Source organism: Cervus elaphus, chromosome 8, assembly GCF_910594005.1.
Source record: "Cervus elaphus chromosome 8, mCerEla1.1, whole genome shotgun sequence".
NCBI classification, from domain to species: Eukaryota; Metazoa; Chordata; class Mammalia; order Artiodactyla; family Cervidae; genus Cervus; species Cervus elaphus.
This window is the reverse complement of record NC_057822.1, coordinates 11,099,455-11,116,895: the sequence shown is the minus strand read 5'-3', so window position 1 is coordinate 11,116,895 and position 17,441 is coordinate 11,099,455. Positions and strand designations below refer to the sequence as shown.

General features: G+C 50.4%; 1 protein-coding gene, 2 long non-coding RNA genes and 4 other non-coding genes across 10 annotated transcripts; 5 read left to right on the top strand and 2 right to left on the bottom strand.

The window, feature by feature from the left end:
* Nucleotides 1-1,503: 1,503 nt before the first annotated feature.
* On the bottom strand, nt 1,504-8,664 carry RAB42 (RAB42, member RAS oncogene family). Its single transcript, XM_043909467.1, has 2 exons — nt 8,392-8,664; nt 1,504-7,741 (listed from the first exon to the last, which is right to left on the bottom strand). Exons 1-2 carry the CDS (start codon nt 8,628-8,630, stop codon nt 7,318-7,320), a joined length of 663 nt encoding a protein of 220 aa, XP_043765402.1. The 5' UTR covers nt 8,631-8,664; the 3' UTR covers nt 1,504-7,317.
* A 3,809-nt stretch (nt 8,665-12,473) lies between these two features.
* Nucleotides 12,474-13,932, bottom strand: LOC122698450. Its single transcript, XR_006342340.1, has 2 exons — nt 13,778-13,932; nt 12,474-12,759 (listed from the first exon to the last, which is right to left on the bottom strand). It is a non-coding gene; the product is annotated as an uncharacterized LOC122698450 (long non-coding RNA).
* Nucleotides 13,933-13,967: 35 nt separating this feature from the next.
* Nucleotides 13,968-16,814, top strand: LOC122698448. 4 transcript variants are annotated; one of them, XR_006342338.1, is made up of 6 exons: nt 13,968-14,274; nt 14,706-14,753; nt 15,293-15,381; nt 15,665-15,750; nt 16,082-16,515; nt 16,696-16,814. It is a non-coding gene; the product is annotated as an uncharacterized LOC122698448 (long non-coding RNA). The 4 variants fall into 4 exon arrangements; XR_006342337.1 differs by having other exon boundaries at nt 13,970-14,274; nt 16,082-16,130; nt 16,347-16,814; XR_006342335.1 differs by having other exon boundaries at nt 14,031-14,274; nt 16,082-16,130.
* On the top strand, nt 14,810-14,944 carry LOC122698998. Its single transcript, XR_006342493.1, has one exon. It is a non-coding gene; the product is annotated as a small nucleolar RNA SNORA16B/SNORA16A family (small nucleolar RNA).
* LOC122699003 lies at nt 15,429-15,559 on the top strand. Its single transcript, XR_006342497.1, has one exon. It is a non-coding gene; the product is annotated as a small nucleolar RNA SNORA44 (small nucleolar RNA).
* Nucleotides 15,778-15,903, top strand: LOC122699006. The gene has a single exon (XR_006342500.1). It is a non-coding gene; the product is annotated as a small nucleolar RNA SNORA61 (small nucleolar RNA).
* Nucleotides 16,551-16,624, top strand: LOC122699018. The gene has a single exon (XR_006342510.1). It is a non-coding gene; the product is annotated as a small nucleolar RNA SNORD99 (small nucleolar RNA).
* Nucleotides 16,815-17,441: the final 627 nt, after the last annotated feature.

Below are 17,441 nucleotides of genomic sequence, written 5' to 3'. Positions count from 1 at the left end.
TACTCCAAGGAAGACCATACCATCAGCAGGACTGTCAGTCCAGTCTCTCTGCCATAACAATCGAGCAGGGTGACCTTTTCTTATCAGCCCCAAACTGAAGAGGCATCCTGATTTGGGAAAATTGTTTTTGATCTGCTTTTCTGGAACTGCTGGAGTTCATCCTTGATGCCGAGAAAAGATGGCAACAGACTTGGGGGAAGGCCTTTCCATGCAGGCTTCCGTCTGTCTGTCGTTGTGGAGATCCTAGTATTTTCACCATCGTACAGAGGAAACCAGCTGCTTTGAAACCTCAGGGTCATGACCTTCAGTGGCACCTAGCATCATCCTGTCCTGTGCCTGGCAGAGACCTTTGTGGATCCTAAAGGTTCCAGGAGCTTCAGGGAGCGTGGCTGCCCACCCAGGGGCCACCAGCATGGACACATCCCCCTTGCCCCGCGTTGGGTCTCTGCCTCCTGAGACTTGGTCTGTGGTGGGACCCTGCTGTTCACTCCCTCCCACCCTGAGTTTGGCCCCATGACCCCTCTCTTCACAGCTCATAGATCTCCTGAGTGAGCAGCTTAAAGTCTGTGCTGGATGTCACCATTGCTTTTGGCTGAGGTCTCAACATAATAAGCACCCAAAGAGGCAGCCCGCTTCTCGCCTTCTCTCCGGCATCACCTGTCGCTCAGTCATCACTCTTGTGGCCTCCCACCAGGCAGAGGATGTTGAAGGGTTGTGCTTTCTCTAGAACCTCCTGATGCTGCTGGGGGACTCAAAGGATGTTCTGTTGGTGATTACCAAGCTGCAAAAAGCCTCCCACCGAGTTCCTGCAGTAGGAGCTAGTCATTGGCTTCGGCAGCCAAGAAGGAATCCAGAGTTAGTTTTGAATCTTCCATTGAGGACAGAAGGGGGCAGGGAATCTGGGCAGTTTAATGGCAAGAGCTGGGTTGAGTCAAAAGACCTCAGTTCTTGATCAGCTGCGTGACAGGTGAGTGCATTCCTCCAGCTGAGACATCTTGTCCTGTGTGCTCCCTGAGAGGCTTGTTCATCCAGCGAGTGTTTATAAGCTGTGCCCCTGCCCATGCCAGGCATGGCCAGCGATGATGAATGAACACAGGGAGCGTTCCTTCCACCGAGGGAAAGGGAACCTGCCTCCGTGACAAGAACTTCAAAGCAGAGACTCCCAGGGTCAGGGGAGAGCGTCTGAGCAGTTGAGCTGTAATTTAAGGGCTCCAAGGGAAGGCAGGGTCACTTTAAAGAAGAGAGAGCTGCATGTTTGCCAACTGCAGTGCAGTGTGGTGAAGTGAGACGGGCCAGGTCATGCAGTGTCTTGTAGGCCTCAGAAGAGTGGGCTTTACCCAGAAAGCAGGAACCATTGAAGGATTTTAGGCAGAAATGTGACATGGTTAGATTGGTGTTTTGAAAAGATCACTCTGGCCAGACAGTGGAGGGGATAAGAAAACATTTGGAGAAGCAGAGGTTCATAAGAAGGTTGTTGCCTGGACTGAGGTGGCCGTAACGAAGTGGAGAGAAGGGAGATTTGACAGCTGTTTAAGTGGTGCACGCGTGGGCCTTGGTGACTGGATGTGGGGGGAGAGGTGTCACCGAGTATCTATAAGGGATCTCCTAACTTGGTGTCTGGGGTAGCTTAGCCTGGGTGTAAGGCCTTCTGCCTCACCAGTTAAGTAACCGGGCCCATCTGATTCCCAGAGCCCCGCACACTGAGCACGCAGACGACCTAACACATGCTGAGCAGCCCAGGGAGTGGGGAGCAGGGCTGATGAGTTCGTGTGCTCCGGAGAGAACTTAATAGGTGCCACGTGCTGTGCCGAGCACCTTCTGTGAATAAGCTTGTTTCCCCAACAAGCCTGAAGCAAAAGTGTCAAGCACTTTGCAGTAATCTCATTTAACCCCATTTTTCAGTGAGGCAACTGAACTTTAGAGAGTTTAAGTAATCTACTCAGATCACACAGGTGGTAGTGATGGTGCTAAGGTTTCAACCAGGTCCCTCTGACTCCAGAACCTGCTCCCCTGGCTGTGCCCTAAACTCTCCCCAAGTCCTGGGGGGACAGAGAGGGGAGCGGCAGTGCATGCAAAGGCCTGGAGGTGTGAGGAAGTCACCTCACCAATGTGGCTGAAGCATAAGGTGCTACGTCAGGAGAGAATGGGCAGAGGTGAGCAAGGTAAGCCTGGGGGTGGACAGCCCTCAGGCCTAGTGGTGGGGTCTATTGCCCGTGTTTGGAGTCTGCCATGTGTGCGTCTTGCAGGGGGTTGGGAGGGTGTGGGGAGCCCAGCTGGCTGACCCTGGGCTTCCCACCCCTCTTCAGCCTGAGCATTACCCTTCTCAGCTCTGGAGCATTTTAGGGCTGTGGGAAAGATCCCATCTGACAAGATTCTGATGCTAGTGAAAGTCGCTCAGTCGTGTCCGATTCTTTGCGACCCCATGGACTGTGTCCATGGAATTCTCCAGGCCAGAATACTGGAGAATACCGTTCCCTTCTCCAGGGGATCTTCCCGACCCAGGGATTGAACCCAGGTCTCCCACATTACAGGCAGATTCTTCACCAGCTGAGCCATCAGGGAAGCCCTCTGATGCTAACAGCAGGCATGTAAACAAAAAGTTTGAATCAACCAAAAGGCAGCTGTAGGGGGTGGTCACAAAAACAGGGGTGAATTTTGAGGACCTAGAAGGCGCCATCTGGGATCAAGAAGCCATCCTGGAGGGGGTCCCTCCTGCATGGGGTAAAGCAGGGAGGAGGAGGGTCGCGCTGGACTGAGGTCTCATAGTTCCCTGTAGTTGGGAAGGTTTTCCACAGTCCCACAGTGTAGTCCTTTATTTTCCAGGTAAAGGCCCCTTCCCTTCCTCTTTGTTTAAAAAAATTTGGCTGTGCTGGGTCTTTGTTGAGGCACATGGGCTTCTCTAGATGCGCCACGCGGGCTTAGTTGCCCGTGGCCTGTGGGATCTTAGTTCCCTAGCCAGGGATCAAATCCTGCATTGGAAGGCAGATTCTTAATCACTGGACCACCAGGGGAGTCCCACTCCTTCCCTTTCTGATGGGTGGACTCTCCCTCAAGGGTGGGTGGTTTAGAAGGCTGGGCAGGGGCTGAGCCCAGGACCTCTCCTGGCCAGCTAGACCCCTAGGCTCTACCTCCACAAAACTCCCGAAGGCCACCTCTACTGCCCGGGTGACGCCCTCGGCAAAGATGCCCTCCCTGCAGGCCCCGTGTGCTGACCCCTTTCTTCCCTCTGCTGCCCTGAGTCCCAGAGCGCGGGCTATGCAGTGTGAAGCTTACCTCTCCCAACACTGGGACTCCTGCGGGACATGTCCCAGCCAGGGGTCCTAGAGAGATGCTCCCACATCTGTCACCCACTAGGGCCAGGATCTAAGAATAACTTTCATAAAGAAAAGGGAGAGGAAAACACAATGGGCCTGCTGCTATTTGTTGAAGCTGAGTTATGAGTACAAGAGGTTCTTCACAATCCTTTATACTCGTTTCTTTATTCTTGGTTATGTTTCAGATTTTCCCTAATGGTCTTAGAAAGCCCAGTGTTCCCCTGCCGGAGAGCCTCCTCAAGGGAATCGGCCCGATCTTAAAGAGCTGCCCTCTAGTGGGGCAAAAAGACACAGCAGAACCTGAAATCTGCAAAGAGGAGAGGCGTTCCAATAAACGCCCTGAAGGCTCAGGGAAAGAAATAGGTTAGGTTGGACTAAGCTTTGATGGGTGAACAGAGTTTTGACAGAGATGGAGGAGGGACATTCCAGGCAAGGGAGTCACACACAAAAGGCCCAGAGGAGGCTTGTTGGCAGAAGTAACCTAACATTTATTAAGTGTTAAGTAACCTAACACTTAATCCACATCATAATTAATCCTCTAACAAAACTGTGAGGTAGGAATCATTCTCATTTTACCATGAGGAAAGGCTTGGAGGCCAAGTAGTCTGTGGGGAGCCCAACCCATATCTCTGCAAGGGGTTAGGACCTTTAAGAACTTTGTTAGCATTTGGAATTCTTATTTCCCTAAAGTATATACTTTAGTAGCCTCTGTTCCCTAACAGTCATAAGAGCAAAACCCTCAGGGGAAGAAGTAGACATCCACCTTCTGAACTCCTAGAGCCTAGTGAGGAGTACTGCCTTTGATTTGTCATTTGATCCTTTCTAAAACTTGTGAGTTAGGAAGCATTATCCCCATCTTACAGATGAGTCCACTGAGGCTTAGATGAAATGAGTTCCCCAGGGTCCCACAATTGTATATAGCAGAGTTGAGATTCAAACCCAGGTTTAATCCTATTTTTGGCAGCTGGGATAATGCAGTGGTTAAGAGGAGGCCATATTATTCTGGGTGTTGCAGGCTGATCAGGTAACAGGGAGGGAGTAATGTGCTAGGGTCTTCCAGGCAAAGGGAACAGCGTGTGCAAAGCCCAGGGCTAGGTGGTTGGGAACCTGGGCGAAGCAGGCGGAGATGCCATAGGACCAGATCAGACTGGACTTGGGGGGAAAGGGTTTGGATTTTACCCTGCAGGCAATGGGGAGCCAGGGAGGGATTCTAGGAGTGGAGCAGCCAGGTCAAATCTGTATTTTAAAAAGATCCCCTGGAAAAAAAAAAAAAAAGATCCCCTGGGGCAATGTGGGTGCTAAATCACACCCAGCAGGCCTGAGACCCTCAAGATGGGTGATACAATCTACACTAAAGATTGGAGGCCAGGAGTGGGGGGCGGGGGTGCTGCACTGAGACAGCAATGGCAAACTGGTTGGCAAATGGTACCTAAGAAGTGCCCAATCAGAGCTGGACACCGTTCCTTCTGCCCAGATCTCTGCTCTTAGCTTGGTTCTTCCTCCTCATCTAGGTTCTCAAATCAAAGGCCATCTCCTGAGAGAGGCCCTCCTTGACCATCTGCTCTAAACGAGCCCCCATCACCCTCAGGCCCATCTCCCAGATCTGTGGCCTTTATAGCACTTACAGCTAAGACTCATTTAGTCCCACTTACTAGTTTTTTTCTCTTCCACTGGAATGTCAGCCCTAGGACTGCTTTTCTGTCCTGTTCACTGCTGTATTCCTGGAGCCCAGATCAGAACAGATGCTCATTTTAAGACATTTTTGATGAAGGAATGATAATAACTCTAAAGCAAATTATTTCCCTCTCTTGTCTACACTTTCTCATCAACGAAATGAAGACAGTCATGCCAACCTTGCAGGATGGTCAGAAGAATGAGTGATGTTTTGAAAAGAGAAGGCAGGGAGGAAGTCAAGCACACAGAGGTTGCTCCCGGCCCAGGTGCCAAGGTGAGGAAGCTAAAAATCACCTGAGTGAAACTTCCCAAGACCCCTAGGAAGGAGAGGTTTTCAGTGACAGCTTACTGAGGAGGAATCTGAGACTCAACCAGGTTGAGTAACTGGCCCCAGGTCACAAAGTGAGTAAAGGGGCTGTGCTATTTTTGCTATGGCAACTGCCCTGCCCTGCCCGTGCCCACTGGCACGATGAGACCGCCCAGATATCCCCTTGACACCTGCTGTGTTGCTGTTCAGTCATCAGGTCCAACTCACTGCGACCCCATGGACCGCAGCATGCCAGGCTTCCCGGTCCGTCAGTCTCCCGGAGCTTGCCCACATTCGTGTCCATTGAGTCAGTGATACCATCCAGCCATCTCACCCTCTGTCACCCTCTTCTGCCTTCAGTGAAGTGTAAAGATCCCTCTCTCCATAAAGCCTTCCTGCATTGCCACTGGATATTTTGTGCCTAGCAGTTTCTGTTGCAGGTTAAGTTCCCCAGCAGCCAGATTTTGAGAATAAAATCAGTGTGCAGACTTATTTTTTTAGTATTTACTTGTTTGACTGCACCGGGTCTTAGTTGCAGCAGGCAGGATCTTCAGTCGTCATTGTGGCATGTGAGATCTTTAGTTCCAACATGTGGGTAACTGTTCCCTGAGCAGGGATCGAACCCGGGGCCCCCTGCATTGGGCACTCAGAGTCTTAGCCCCTGGACCACGAAGGAAGTCCCCTAGACTTTTATATATAATTTTTTTTTTCCACGCCATGCAGACTGTGGGATCTCCAGTTCCCCAACCAGGGACTGAACCTGGGCTCTTGGCTTTGAGATCACAGAATGCTAACCACGGGACCGCCAGGGAATTCCAAGGGTGCAGACGTGTTTTCCCCCTTGTATTTTTGTGCAGACTTTTATTACGAAATTCTTTCTTAAAAAAAATATTTACTTGACTGCACCAAGTCTTAATTGTGGCACTTAGGATCTTCGATCTTTTTGGCAGCATATGGGATCTAGTTTCCTGAGCAGGGATCGAAACCAGGCCCCCTGCATCAGAAGCTCAGGCGCTTAGCCACTGAACCACCAGGGAAGTCCCTATTAGGAGATTCTTGACATCAATACCTGCTGGGTGGGGGAGGAAGGGACGAAAGCAGGATTGAGCAGGAGAATGTAGCTGTGATGCTGTCCTAATAGTGGCCTCAATGGACCCCATGGAGAGTGATGAAGATGGGTGTTTCTGTCAGAGTTGTCTAGAGTTGAGGCAAGAAGGCCAGGCCTTTGAACACTCCCCCTGCGCCCAACAGATCTGATATATTGATGCTGGACTGGGCTGCCCCAGATGAGCAGGCAGTTCCCAGAGAGCAACCTGGGCTCCACCACCACATAGCACTCCCAGCAGCTAGGCGCTCTGGTGGGGAGGGGGCCATGGGTTTTTCAGCCCTGGGGGCAGATTTTGGTGGCTAACCAACAGTGTCCACCATGCACCCAGCCAGAGAGCTATTCATATTCATCCCTGCCTCTCCGGCCCGTGGCCTTGGAGTAGGAGCACTGGGCAGCAATCCGGGTTTGAAGGCACACTTTCTCATCCAAGCCTGAAGACCTGGCTCAGCCTGAAAGCCCCTGCCCCCCTCCTCGCCTGTAGCAGCGTCCACACGCTGAGCGGCTCGGCGTCCGAGCCCAGGGACGCTGCCTGAAATGGCCACATCCTGGCCAAGAGAGGAAAGAGCAGCAGCGATGACAGTTCTTGCTATTCGATTCTCACTGTGTGGGAGGCTCTGGCTCTGGCTGAGCATAGCGCATCCATGATCTCAGTCATGCCCACAACCCCCCGTGAGTGGGGTCTGTTACGAGCTCCTCTGACCACAGAGGAGACAGGCTCCAGGCTGCACACCTGGCCTCTTAGACCTTTCTGGTGGAAAAGGGGCTGAGCTCCAAGACCCCAAAATCCAGGAGGCGTGACTGTGCCAGGATATGGTTTGTAATAACTGTCTGAATAGATTCTGCCATTTGGCCTCCAGAGAGATACTAACACTCCCCATCCCACCAGCACTGCTTTAACCCTTTCCCTCCTAGAGTCAACACCTGCATGGGCCTGGGTGCTGTATCCTGCTGGGCAGTCTGGAGATCTGGGTGTTCTGGATGAGACGCACACCCCCCCAGTCCTCCTCCAATTTGATGTCCCCCTGCCACAAGGCCTGCTGGATGGTGTTGGCAAGGGTGTCGAAGGCCAGGTCCACATTGCAGTTACTTTTGGTGGAGGTCTCCATAAAGCCCGTGCCCAAGGAGGCAGCGAGCTCCTCCGCCTCCTGGGTTGAGACACAACGGGCACTCTGCAGGTCACTCTTGTGGCCAATCAGCAGGAAGATCGCCTTGTCGGGGCCCTGAGTGGCCATGACCTCCTGATGCCAGTCTCGAATGTGCTCAAAGGACTTCCTGTTTGTCACATCAAAGACCAGCAGGACACCCACCACATTCCGGTAAAAGGACCTGGTGATGCACCTGATGGTGAAGGGAGTATGGTGAGAGAGGGTTACGCCTTCAACACGCCGGGGCCTGCGTCCCCCTCCATCCAGTGACTGCCTCACACCCCCATTTCAGCTCATTTCACACCACCCTCTGCTTCCCTTTTCCCCCGGTCTGTGTCTCTCCCAAGTTACTGTGTGTTCCTCAGTCAGGGAGCAGTTTGATTCCCATACTCTCCTGACCATTTCTGGAGAAAACCTGATGTTTTCCTGATCGCAGGTTTCCCAGTTCTCTCCCTGGCAAACTCCTACGCATCCTTCACAGCCAACACAAATATCTCTTCTTTCCACCTCTCCCTGACACCTCCCTCTCTGGGCTTCTGTGGGCCCTCTCAGCACCCAGGTCATTCATCCCTCTAGGTTTCAATGTCGAATATTCCACTGGGGCCCGCCGGGCCAGGTCTCAAGCATCAAGCTCAGGGGCTCAGCCCACCAGCTGTTATTTGTAGGATGAATGACTCAAGCGTGATGAACCCGGGCCCAGGGCAAGGACCCACCCAGATCTCTACTTAGGCCACTGAGGGCGGCGACTCTGAGGGATCCCCATGGTCACCCCGCCCCAACCAGAAACCCCTCACCCCAAACCCTTCTCGTCCCTCCCCGGCCCACCTCCCACCCACCGCGCACCTGAAGCGCTCCTGGCCCGCCGTGTCCCAGAGCTGCAGCTTGACGCGCGGCCCGGCCTGAAGCTGCACAGTGCGGGTATAGAACTCGACGCCCACCGTGGGCGCCGACTCGAGCTGTAGCTCGGGCTCGGAGATCCCGGGTGCACCCCTCATGTAGCACCGCAGCAGCGACGTCTTGCCCACGGCCGCGTCCCCCAGCAGCGCGATCCGAAACTGGTAGCGACAGCCCCCTGCCTCCATGGCCAGCGTCTCGCCTCCGGAGGCCAGACTGCCAACTGTGCGCCCCCGCCCCCGCCCCGCAGCCACGCCCACGCCCCGTCTCTGGGCCCCGCCCCCAGTCTCCGGGAGGCTCCAGAGACACCCACACCCGGGCCTGGAGAACCTGGGGCGTCTTCAGCAACGCCGAACCGTTCGCCGAGGAAGCCACCCAGCCCGGTGGAAACACCTGGACAGGTCACTTCCTCGCTCCGGGCCTCAGTTTTCTCCTCTGTAAAGTGGAGATAATCTCTACTTCAAAGAAGAAGAGATTAAACTAGATAATGTGGGGAGGAGGACTACAGAGGACCGATCACCACATCCAACGTGCCCTGGCCTGAGACTAACAGCCCCAGAGCGACCACTGCATTCATTCTTTGGGGCGGTTTCCCTCTGCAGCCCCAACTCTCTGTTAGTCCTCTTGTTCTGCCCCTGCTGCTGGACCTGGAGAAAGTTGATGGTTTATAGATGCACTTTTCTCACCCAGATGCCCCTCCTGGAGGCCTACTGGCCCTGGTCAGTGTTCAGTTTCAACAGTTCAGCAGGCCCCACTGCTTCCACCCTGCCTGCCTGCGCTGGGCCCCAGGGTGGAGAGAGAGACTTGGACACAGTCAGGTAGAGGGGGCAGGGTAGACAACTGCAATTCCAGAGAGTACAGTTGGCTTGTGGACTGGACAGCTAAGGTTTATGAGGTGAGATGGTCAGTTTCTTATGCTTTGGGACAGCAACCCTCTGAGAAGGCTGTCGTGTGCCCATTTTAGAGCTCAGGAGACTGAGGCTCAGATGTGTGGCTTCTCACACATCTGACATGTGTGGCTCACCCTTGATACCGCAGAAGGGGACTGGAAAGCAAGTTCCCAAAGGACAAGGACAAAGTGGGTCAAGGGCACGGTAAGGCAGATGCACCGGCATTCAAGATCTCCACTCTTTCCAGGCTGGTCTTCTGAACACCCAGAACATCAAGGCTCGAGGTTGGTCCCAAACAGCTTGTCTGCTGGTTTAATCTCACTAACCCACAGTGGGTAGATGCTGCAGTTTAATAGGTTGGCAGTGGGAAGCAGTTCTCACTAAGAAAAAACCATCATATCATCACATTTCCTCCGTACACAACCTTGTGAGTAGCTGTTAGTCTGCCCGGCTCTTTACAGATGAGAAAACTGAGGTTCACAGAAATTAAGTAACCAGCCCAAGATCACTCAGCACAGAAGACAGAGTGGTGGCCAAATTTGTTTCTGGCTGGACAGTTTGAGGACCTGGGAAGGCCCAGATTTCCTAAATAAATCAGTGAGAAGCCATTTTGTTAAGCCTTCTAGTAATTCTGCCCTTCGGTCACTGCACTAGCCTGAAGGGGCCCAAGTCTCGGCTCACCCCCACTCCAGGAGAGAAAGGAATATCAGGTAGGGTGTATGTGTTGAGGATCCTCCCTGCCAGTTCTGTCCAAACCAGGAGAGTCTGCCTCATTCCCACCTGCCCCTCTGAGGCTTCCATCAGGATGCTCTCATCACCTTGCTCTGTTCAGCTGGAAAAACAGTTTTTGCATCAGGCCTGTGCAGAACCGTTTCCCCTCATTCCACCCTCTCCCGTCTTTACCCACCACTGGTGCTCCAGCCGTGCTGAGCATCTTTCCTCTTATCAGCCCAATGCCAAGAACACTCCCCTTCTGCTCTTCAAAGGGTAACTAACCCCAATTTTAGGCCTCAGGTTAGATCTATGTCTTCAAGAAGCCCCTCACTGACTGGCTAGTGAGGTCACAGGCCCTTTTGTCCTTTGTGATGTCTGTCTCCCTTCTAGGCTCAGGCCCCTTGAGGCCAAGGACCAGTGGCTGTATCCTCAGTGCTTGGCTCAGTAAATATTTCTGGTTGAATGAATGAATAAAAGTGGATGTGCTATTCATTTATTCATTCACTCATTAATCATTCAAATACCACAACAGAGTTGCACTCAGGGAGCCACGGGGTTAGAAAAGACCTCTTGGAGAAGCTGAAGCTGAAGCTGGGTCTCCAAGGACAGTGGGAGCTGGGGAGGTGAGCGAGGAAGGGCACTCGGGCAGGGGCAGTGGGTGAAGGCAGAGAGGCATGAACAGCTTGAAAGGAGTTTGAACCCAGACATCCCAGAAGCCCTTGTGGTCAGCATGTGGGCAGAGTGCACTGTCAGCATCAGATTCCTTGAACTTCCTCTCCTAGATGTTCCTGCTGTGGGCTGGAGTCATGTGTCTGCCCCTGACTGCACCTGGCACTGGAATCCAGTTGTCAGCTGACTTTGTCATAGACTGCCTATGTGACTCCCCAAGGGGCGAGTCACTTCTCCTCCCCAGCCCTGCTCCCCTTCTGCGAAGTGAGACAGATCATGGCAGCCACCACACGGGGCAGTTCTGGGGTAACTGTGTGTCATAGAAGGTGCACGTTGGCATTAGACAGATCCTAGTTTTTTGTTTTTTTCCTTTATTTTGTAATGAATGAATTTTATTATTGGAATATAATTGCTTGACAATGTTGTGTTTCTGCTGGACAGCAAAGTGTATCAGCTCTATGTACACATCTCTCCCCTCCCGCCCCCATGTCACCCTCTAGGTCATCACAAAGCCACCAGCTGAGCTCCCTGTGCGACCCAGCAGCTTCCCACCGGCTACCAGATCTTAGTTCTATTTTACTTCTTAAATTTAATTGTTAAAATTTATTTATTTATTGGCTGCTCTGGGTCTTTGTTGCTGCTTGGGCTTTCTCTAGCTTCGGCGAGCAGTGGCTACTCTTCATTGCAGTGTGTGGGCTTCTCATTGCAGTGGCTTCTCTTGTTGCACCACATGGGTTCTGAGGCGTGTAGACTTCAGCGGTTGTGCCACGGGGGCCTAGCTGCTCTGCCGCATGTGGGATCCTCCTAGACCAGGGATCAGGTAATGAAAGCAAAGAGGAGGAGCTGCCAAATCATCTGTGGCTTCAGAGGCCATCGAGGGTACTGAGCTTTATTTCAAATGTCTTGAGAAGTCAGTGATTGTGGGGCAGGTGAATTACATGATCTGAATTTTCCCTTGCTTACTTTTTTGTTTTTAGCATTTTTATTAAAATGTAATTGATACATAGTAAACTGCACATATTAAAAATGTACAGTATGCATTTTGACATAAGTGTACACCCACAAAGCCACCACAGTTGAGATAATGAACATCTCTATTAGTCTCAAAAGTTTCTCCATGTCCTTCTTTTTTCCGTGTCCTTCTTTAATTCTTCATTCCTGACCTCCTCTCCCAGACAACCACCAATCTGCTTTCTGCCACTAAAGATTAGTTTGCATTTTCTAGAATATTTATCATATAGTATATAGTCTGGCTTCTTTCACGCAACATGATAGTATTTCACTGTGTTAATATACCACAATTTGTTTATCCAATCCCTGTTGAAGGACATTTGTGTCATATTCAGTCTTTGGCTATTACAAATACAACTGCTATGAACATTCATATTCAAGTCTTTGTGTGGAGGTATGCTTTTCATTTCTCTTGGAAAATACCTAGTACTGCAACAGCTGGGTTGGATAGTACGTGCATTTTTACTTATTTAAAAACCGCAAAATCATTTTCCAAAGTGGTTGCACCATTTTACAGTCCTGAATATTGTATGAAATTTCCACGTGCTCTACTTTTCCTTCGTTGTTCGATATTGTCAGTCTTTTTAACTTTTAGCCCTTCCACTGTGTTTGTAGTGTTATGATATTGAGCGTCATTCATCTGTTTATTTGCCATCTGTTTATCTTCTTTGGTGAGGTGTCTTTCAAATTTTGTCACCCCCCTTCTTTTCCCCCTTTTTAAAAATGGAGTGATTTTACTTTTTACTATTGAGTTTTAAGAGCCATTTATTTACTTATAGGTTTCTCGTTGCGGTGGCTTCTCTTGTTGCAGAGCACAGGTTCCAGCTCAGGCTTCAGTAGCTGCAGCACACGGGTTCCACAGTGCGGCTCACGCAGGTTTCAGAGCGCAGGCTCTGTAGTTGTGGCCCACAGGCCGAGCTGTTCAGCATCATGGGGGGGTCCTCGTGGACCAGGGATGGAATCCCTGTTCCCCGCACTGGCAGGCAGATTCCTAACCACTGCACCACCAGGGTAGTTCCTTAAGAGTTATGTTCTAAAACAAAAACAAAAACAAACAAAAAAAGAGTTCTTTATGTTCTAGATGCAAGGCCCCTATTCAGTGCATGTTTTCAACTATTCTCTCCCAATTTGTCTCATTAAAATATATAATGGAAATAAAAAAATTATTTATTTGGCTGCCTGAATCTTGGGCTTCTCAGGTGCCTCAGTGTTTTGTAAAGAACCCATTTGCCAATGCAGGAGATGCAGGAGACAGGGGTTCAACCCTGGAGGAGGAAATAACAACACACTCTAGTATTCTTGCCTGGAAAAGCCCATGGACAGAGGAGCCTGGGTCAGAGCTGGCTGAGCATGGACGCCTGGGTATTAGTTGCCACTGGTGGGATCTTTAGTTGCAGCATGTGGGATCTAGTTCCCTGACCAGGGATGGAACCTGGGGCCCCTGCATTGAGACCTCAGAGTCTCACTACTTTAAAAAAAAAAAAAATATATATATATATATATATATAGATGCTTATTCATTCTATGGATAAAGCTTGTACATGGCACAGTGATTATATGAGTGTGGCGTATGAGGTGAACTTCCGCATTTCAGGTCTTAACTCGCTATCTGTGTAAGCCATTTCTGTTTCCTTATCTGCAAAAGAGGCATAATTGTAATTCGCATACACAGGGTTATTTTGAAAACTAGCTGAGATAATCGAGCATAATGTACTTAGTAAGCACTCAGTAGTTTTTTTATCTATTAGCTGAAGAGATAAGCCCGAACAAAGAATGCATTCTTCTAATGAGTTCTGTAATCAGTCACCTCTTCCTTTTGGAAAGGAAGCCCGCCCCCAGATCCCTCCGCCGAAATCCTGCCCAGTCTTGCTCCTCGACGTGCTCTCAGGCGGTTTGAACCAAAATCCCTGGCTAAGCTCACTGGGTTAAAGGTTAACTTCCCGATTTTGAAAGTCGGTGATATTTATGAGCTCCGTCCTGGGTTACTGGACGTTCACTGAGTGCTAAATGATGGCGGAGTAATCTCTTCGGATCCTGAAGAAATCACTTACACAAGTTTCCTCCAACCGAGTGAAAAGGGTCCCACACGACACGCGATTGGGACTGCGAGTCAGACAGTCGGTTGTTCGCCAGAGGCGAACGAACTACAACTCCCATCATTCCGCGCAGTACGCTGCTCCAATCGTCAGGCACAGCTGCGAGGGGCGGGGCCTATATAAACCCCTTCCCGGCTGACAAACGTCCTTTTTCCCGGCACCCGCGCGTAGGTTGTCTTGTGTGTCTTGGGTTCTCTGTCTGCAGTGGTCCACGCCCATCCTCCGCCATTCCCGGTCTTATCCTGGTTGCCACGGGCGCCGCACCTGCCAGGGCTGCCTCTAGAGGCGGCGGGATGTTGAGCGCGGCACGGAGGATCCAGGCCTACTGGCCTAGTCGGACCGAGATCCGGAAGGCCACGTGGTTCTCAGGCGCAGTGGAAGAAGCCGGACGCTGTGTGGGCCACGCCCTGCTCCCGCCGCGGCCCTCGCGGCCCTGTGCTCCGGTGTGACGGGTGAGTAACATGGGCAGGCGGTCGGGTGTGCGGCGTTTTTGGGACTGAAGTGGCTTAAGTTAGGGGAGACCACGTGGTGGGGTCAGCCAGACCTTGAATACGCCTGTGACAGTTGCTCCGTGACCTTGGGCATGTTAACTTGCCTACCTTCTCCAAAATTATCTGGCTGCACGACACATGATAAGGAAGTCACCCTGGTGGGTATAAGGACAAGGTTTTCTGGAGGACGGGCTATAGACATTCAGATCCTATTTTGAATCCCAAGGTTGTCACTTTCTCCATTGATAGGGGACTTTGGCAAGTAACAAGTCTAAATCTGGTGTAAGACGGGGTTGATAAAACGATCCTGTGGCGATAAAATGAGACACACCACTGGCACATAGTAAAAGAAGGTGGTGATCAGAATTTATAGGATGTGTGTTTTCTTTTAGTTTCCAAAATGTCCCAGCAGATGAGTCCTGACATCTCACAGGATTTAGGTGAGTCTGAGGGCTGCAGTGTTGGGTCTGCACTGTGACCTAGATCCCCGTCCCCCCGTGGCCCTTATCGAAGCTGCAGCTGCTTCCATATAGCTGCTGTGGTCAAAAAGGAGCCCAAAGTGACAGTTTTCCTTGACGGTCGCCGTTCTGTTTGCTGTAACTGATCTGCAACATTTCAGGAAAAGACAGTTCCCATTGTACTTGCCATTTCTCAGGTACAACCAGAGACCTTTATTAGAACTGACAACGTTTTCAGAGGCCACCAGAAATGTTCCATTGGTGGGGTCTTACATGCAAGAATAAGGCTTTTGAGAAGTGGCTTGCAGAGGCCAAGAACCAGTATGGAGATGCACATATGGATGGGTTAGATACCTGGGCTGGGGAAATCAGGGGCAAGTGGTGCAGATTGTGGCCATGCTGTGGGTCTTTGCCCTGAAGAGCTTAAGGCGTCAGTCTAAAGGCGAGTCAAAAACCTTGATTCTGAAAACCAGATGAATGGAACGAGTAGGTCATTCAGGACAATGCTGTTCTCATTTTAGTTGTGCCAGAAGATTCCAGGATGACTGGAGTTGACCTTTCTGGTGAGTGAAGAGGACATGACAGTGATGGACACAAGCCTCAGGGCCTGGTAGGTTCTCTGAAGATGTAACTTGGGAGCCACCTCGTGGCTCAGTGTGGCATGTTTCCAAGGGCTGTGGCCTGTTGTGGCCATGGGATCTCCAACTGCATGCGAGAGCAACGTGGAGAGACTTTGACAGCACAGGTCAGCATAATACCTGCAGCTGCCACTCGCCTTTCCTATAATCTCTCAGGATTTGGGCTGGAAGTCTTCCACTTGAATCCGTTTCCATCAAAATCACATTCTGTGTAGATTAGGTTTTTTGTTAGCGCTTCCACACTCTTTTTTGCAGGTTGCCCTGTTGTTTAACTGGCAGCGCCTGATACTGAAGTAACTGCAAACACCAGCTTGTCGCTGGAGCCATGCTTTCAGAATAAGGTAACGTCGGGTACTGGAGACAGCCTGACCCTCCAGTTCCCTTTCCCATCGGATCTAAACCCTGGTCTCGGTGGTCGTAAGAGGAGGAATAGCAGTACTGACACTGTGCTCGTCGTGTGTGCTGTAGAGCATGCGGGCTAGTTTCAGACAAGGCTGAATTCTCTTGGAACTTGTTTTCTCTGCCCCTTACAATGGGATAATCTTAGGCTTAAAGGGAAACTATATATGAAACTGGCAGTTGGTACAGTAATTGCTGGCTGAGATTTTTGTATTTGGGAGGGATATACCAATAGTTTTCTTGCCTCCTGATTGATATTTTTCTCCCCCTAAGACCTGTTGCCAGTAAAGCTGCCTTCATCTGTGTGGATCTACAGAGTTGGGTGAGTTGAAGGTCTAGCTGAAGCTTTATCACAACTTCCATTTGTACTTAGCTTGTTAAGACTCAGTAGTGTAGCCAATAGATAAAGATACCCAGTGTGTAAAAGTCCTGTATTTACAGTGTATCACTTACATCTGGCTTTCCTTGGAAGCTGCATTTATTGGCTGTTCATAACCAGATGACAAAAACACGTTTACTTTGTGACGTGGTCTGCTAGGTTTTGCCTGCACTGAGGCCAAGAGCACACGCAGAGAGTGGAATGTAGCAGCTGTTCCGTCTTCACCTTGAGGACTGAGGGCCGACTGCTGCTCGCGCTCAGTGGCTTTGGGTAGCCATGGAGCCGCCCACCCCTCCTTTGAGAGTGGGAGACGACTGGGTAGAAACAGGTAGTTCTGTCTAGCTTGGTATTTTTCACGCTGTGACTGGTCTAGGATGAAACCTAATCTGAGTGGACATCTGTGGATGATAAATGCGGATATGGGACTGAGACCAGCTCTTGGGAAAACCTGGAGGGGCACGGATAAATTGGGGCGTTACTGACACACTGGCTTCTACTTCCTTTTCAGGAGAGAAACAAAAAGGCAAATGAAGAGACGGGGCGCTTTCAGGTGGAAACAGCTGTTTTGGTTTTGGTGATGTTGCTACCCGGCATATAAATGACCAATAAAAGGTTGTATGTTTGTCAGTTTCTTGATGTTTTCAATTTATTGCTTGCTTATTCTCCATAAGAGCCAGGATGAATTAAGAGTCTCAATCTCTGAAGATTTTTCTCAGAAAGTGATAAAATGGATCGCTTCTATAATTGCAATTACATTACTCTTGCTGAGTGAGAATTCAGGCTGAGCCCAAGACTGGTGCTTAATGATCTTTGAAGGGTACATACTCTGCCACTCCTCAGGTCTACACAAAACTAGGGAAGCAATCTTTGGCATAATTTCAGGAGGGCCCTGGTCAATGGGATTTCCTATTTGGAAAACAGCAGAGATGTGACAGTCATCAAGATGTGGTTTGGTGATGACTGATCTGAATTACCATTTCCTATGTTAATAAGACTCATGCATTTAGTTTAATATAATGTATGTACTTTAGTTTTAACATTTTCTTAAGAGGTGGGATTGGTACATACATGGCACCATCTTGTACCTCAAACAGTCTAGGCATTTTTGGTCTAAAATAAGCTGGTTCCAACACTTCTACCTTCCCAGGTGGCACAGTGGTAAGAGAATCTGCCTGCCAATACTGGAGGTGATTTGATGTCTGGGAGGGGGAAATACCCTGAAAGAGGAAATGGCAATCTGCTCCAGTACTGCCT

Excerpts from the sequence above, each read along its gene's own strand:
- RAB42 (XM_043909467.1), bottom strand. The coding sequence starts at position 8,630 with ATGGAGGCAGGGGGCTGTCGCTACCAGTTTCGGATCGCGCTGCTGGGG. Across the intron at positions 7,742-8,391 it reads GCGGGCCAGGAGCGCTTCAG|GTGCATCACCAGGTCCTTTT; the intron begins GTGCGCGGTGGG and ends CTTCACCATCAG.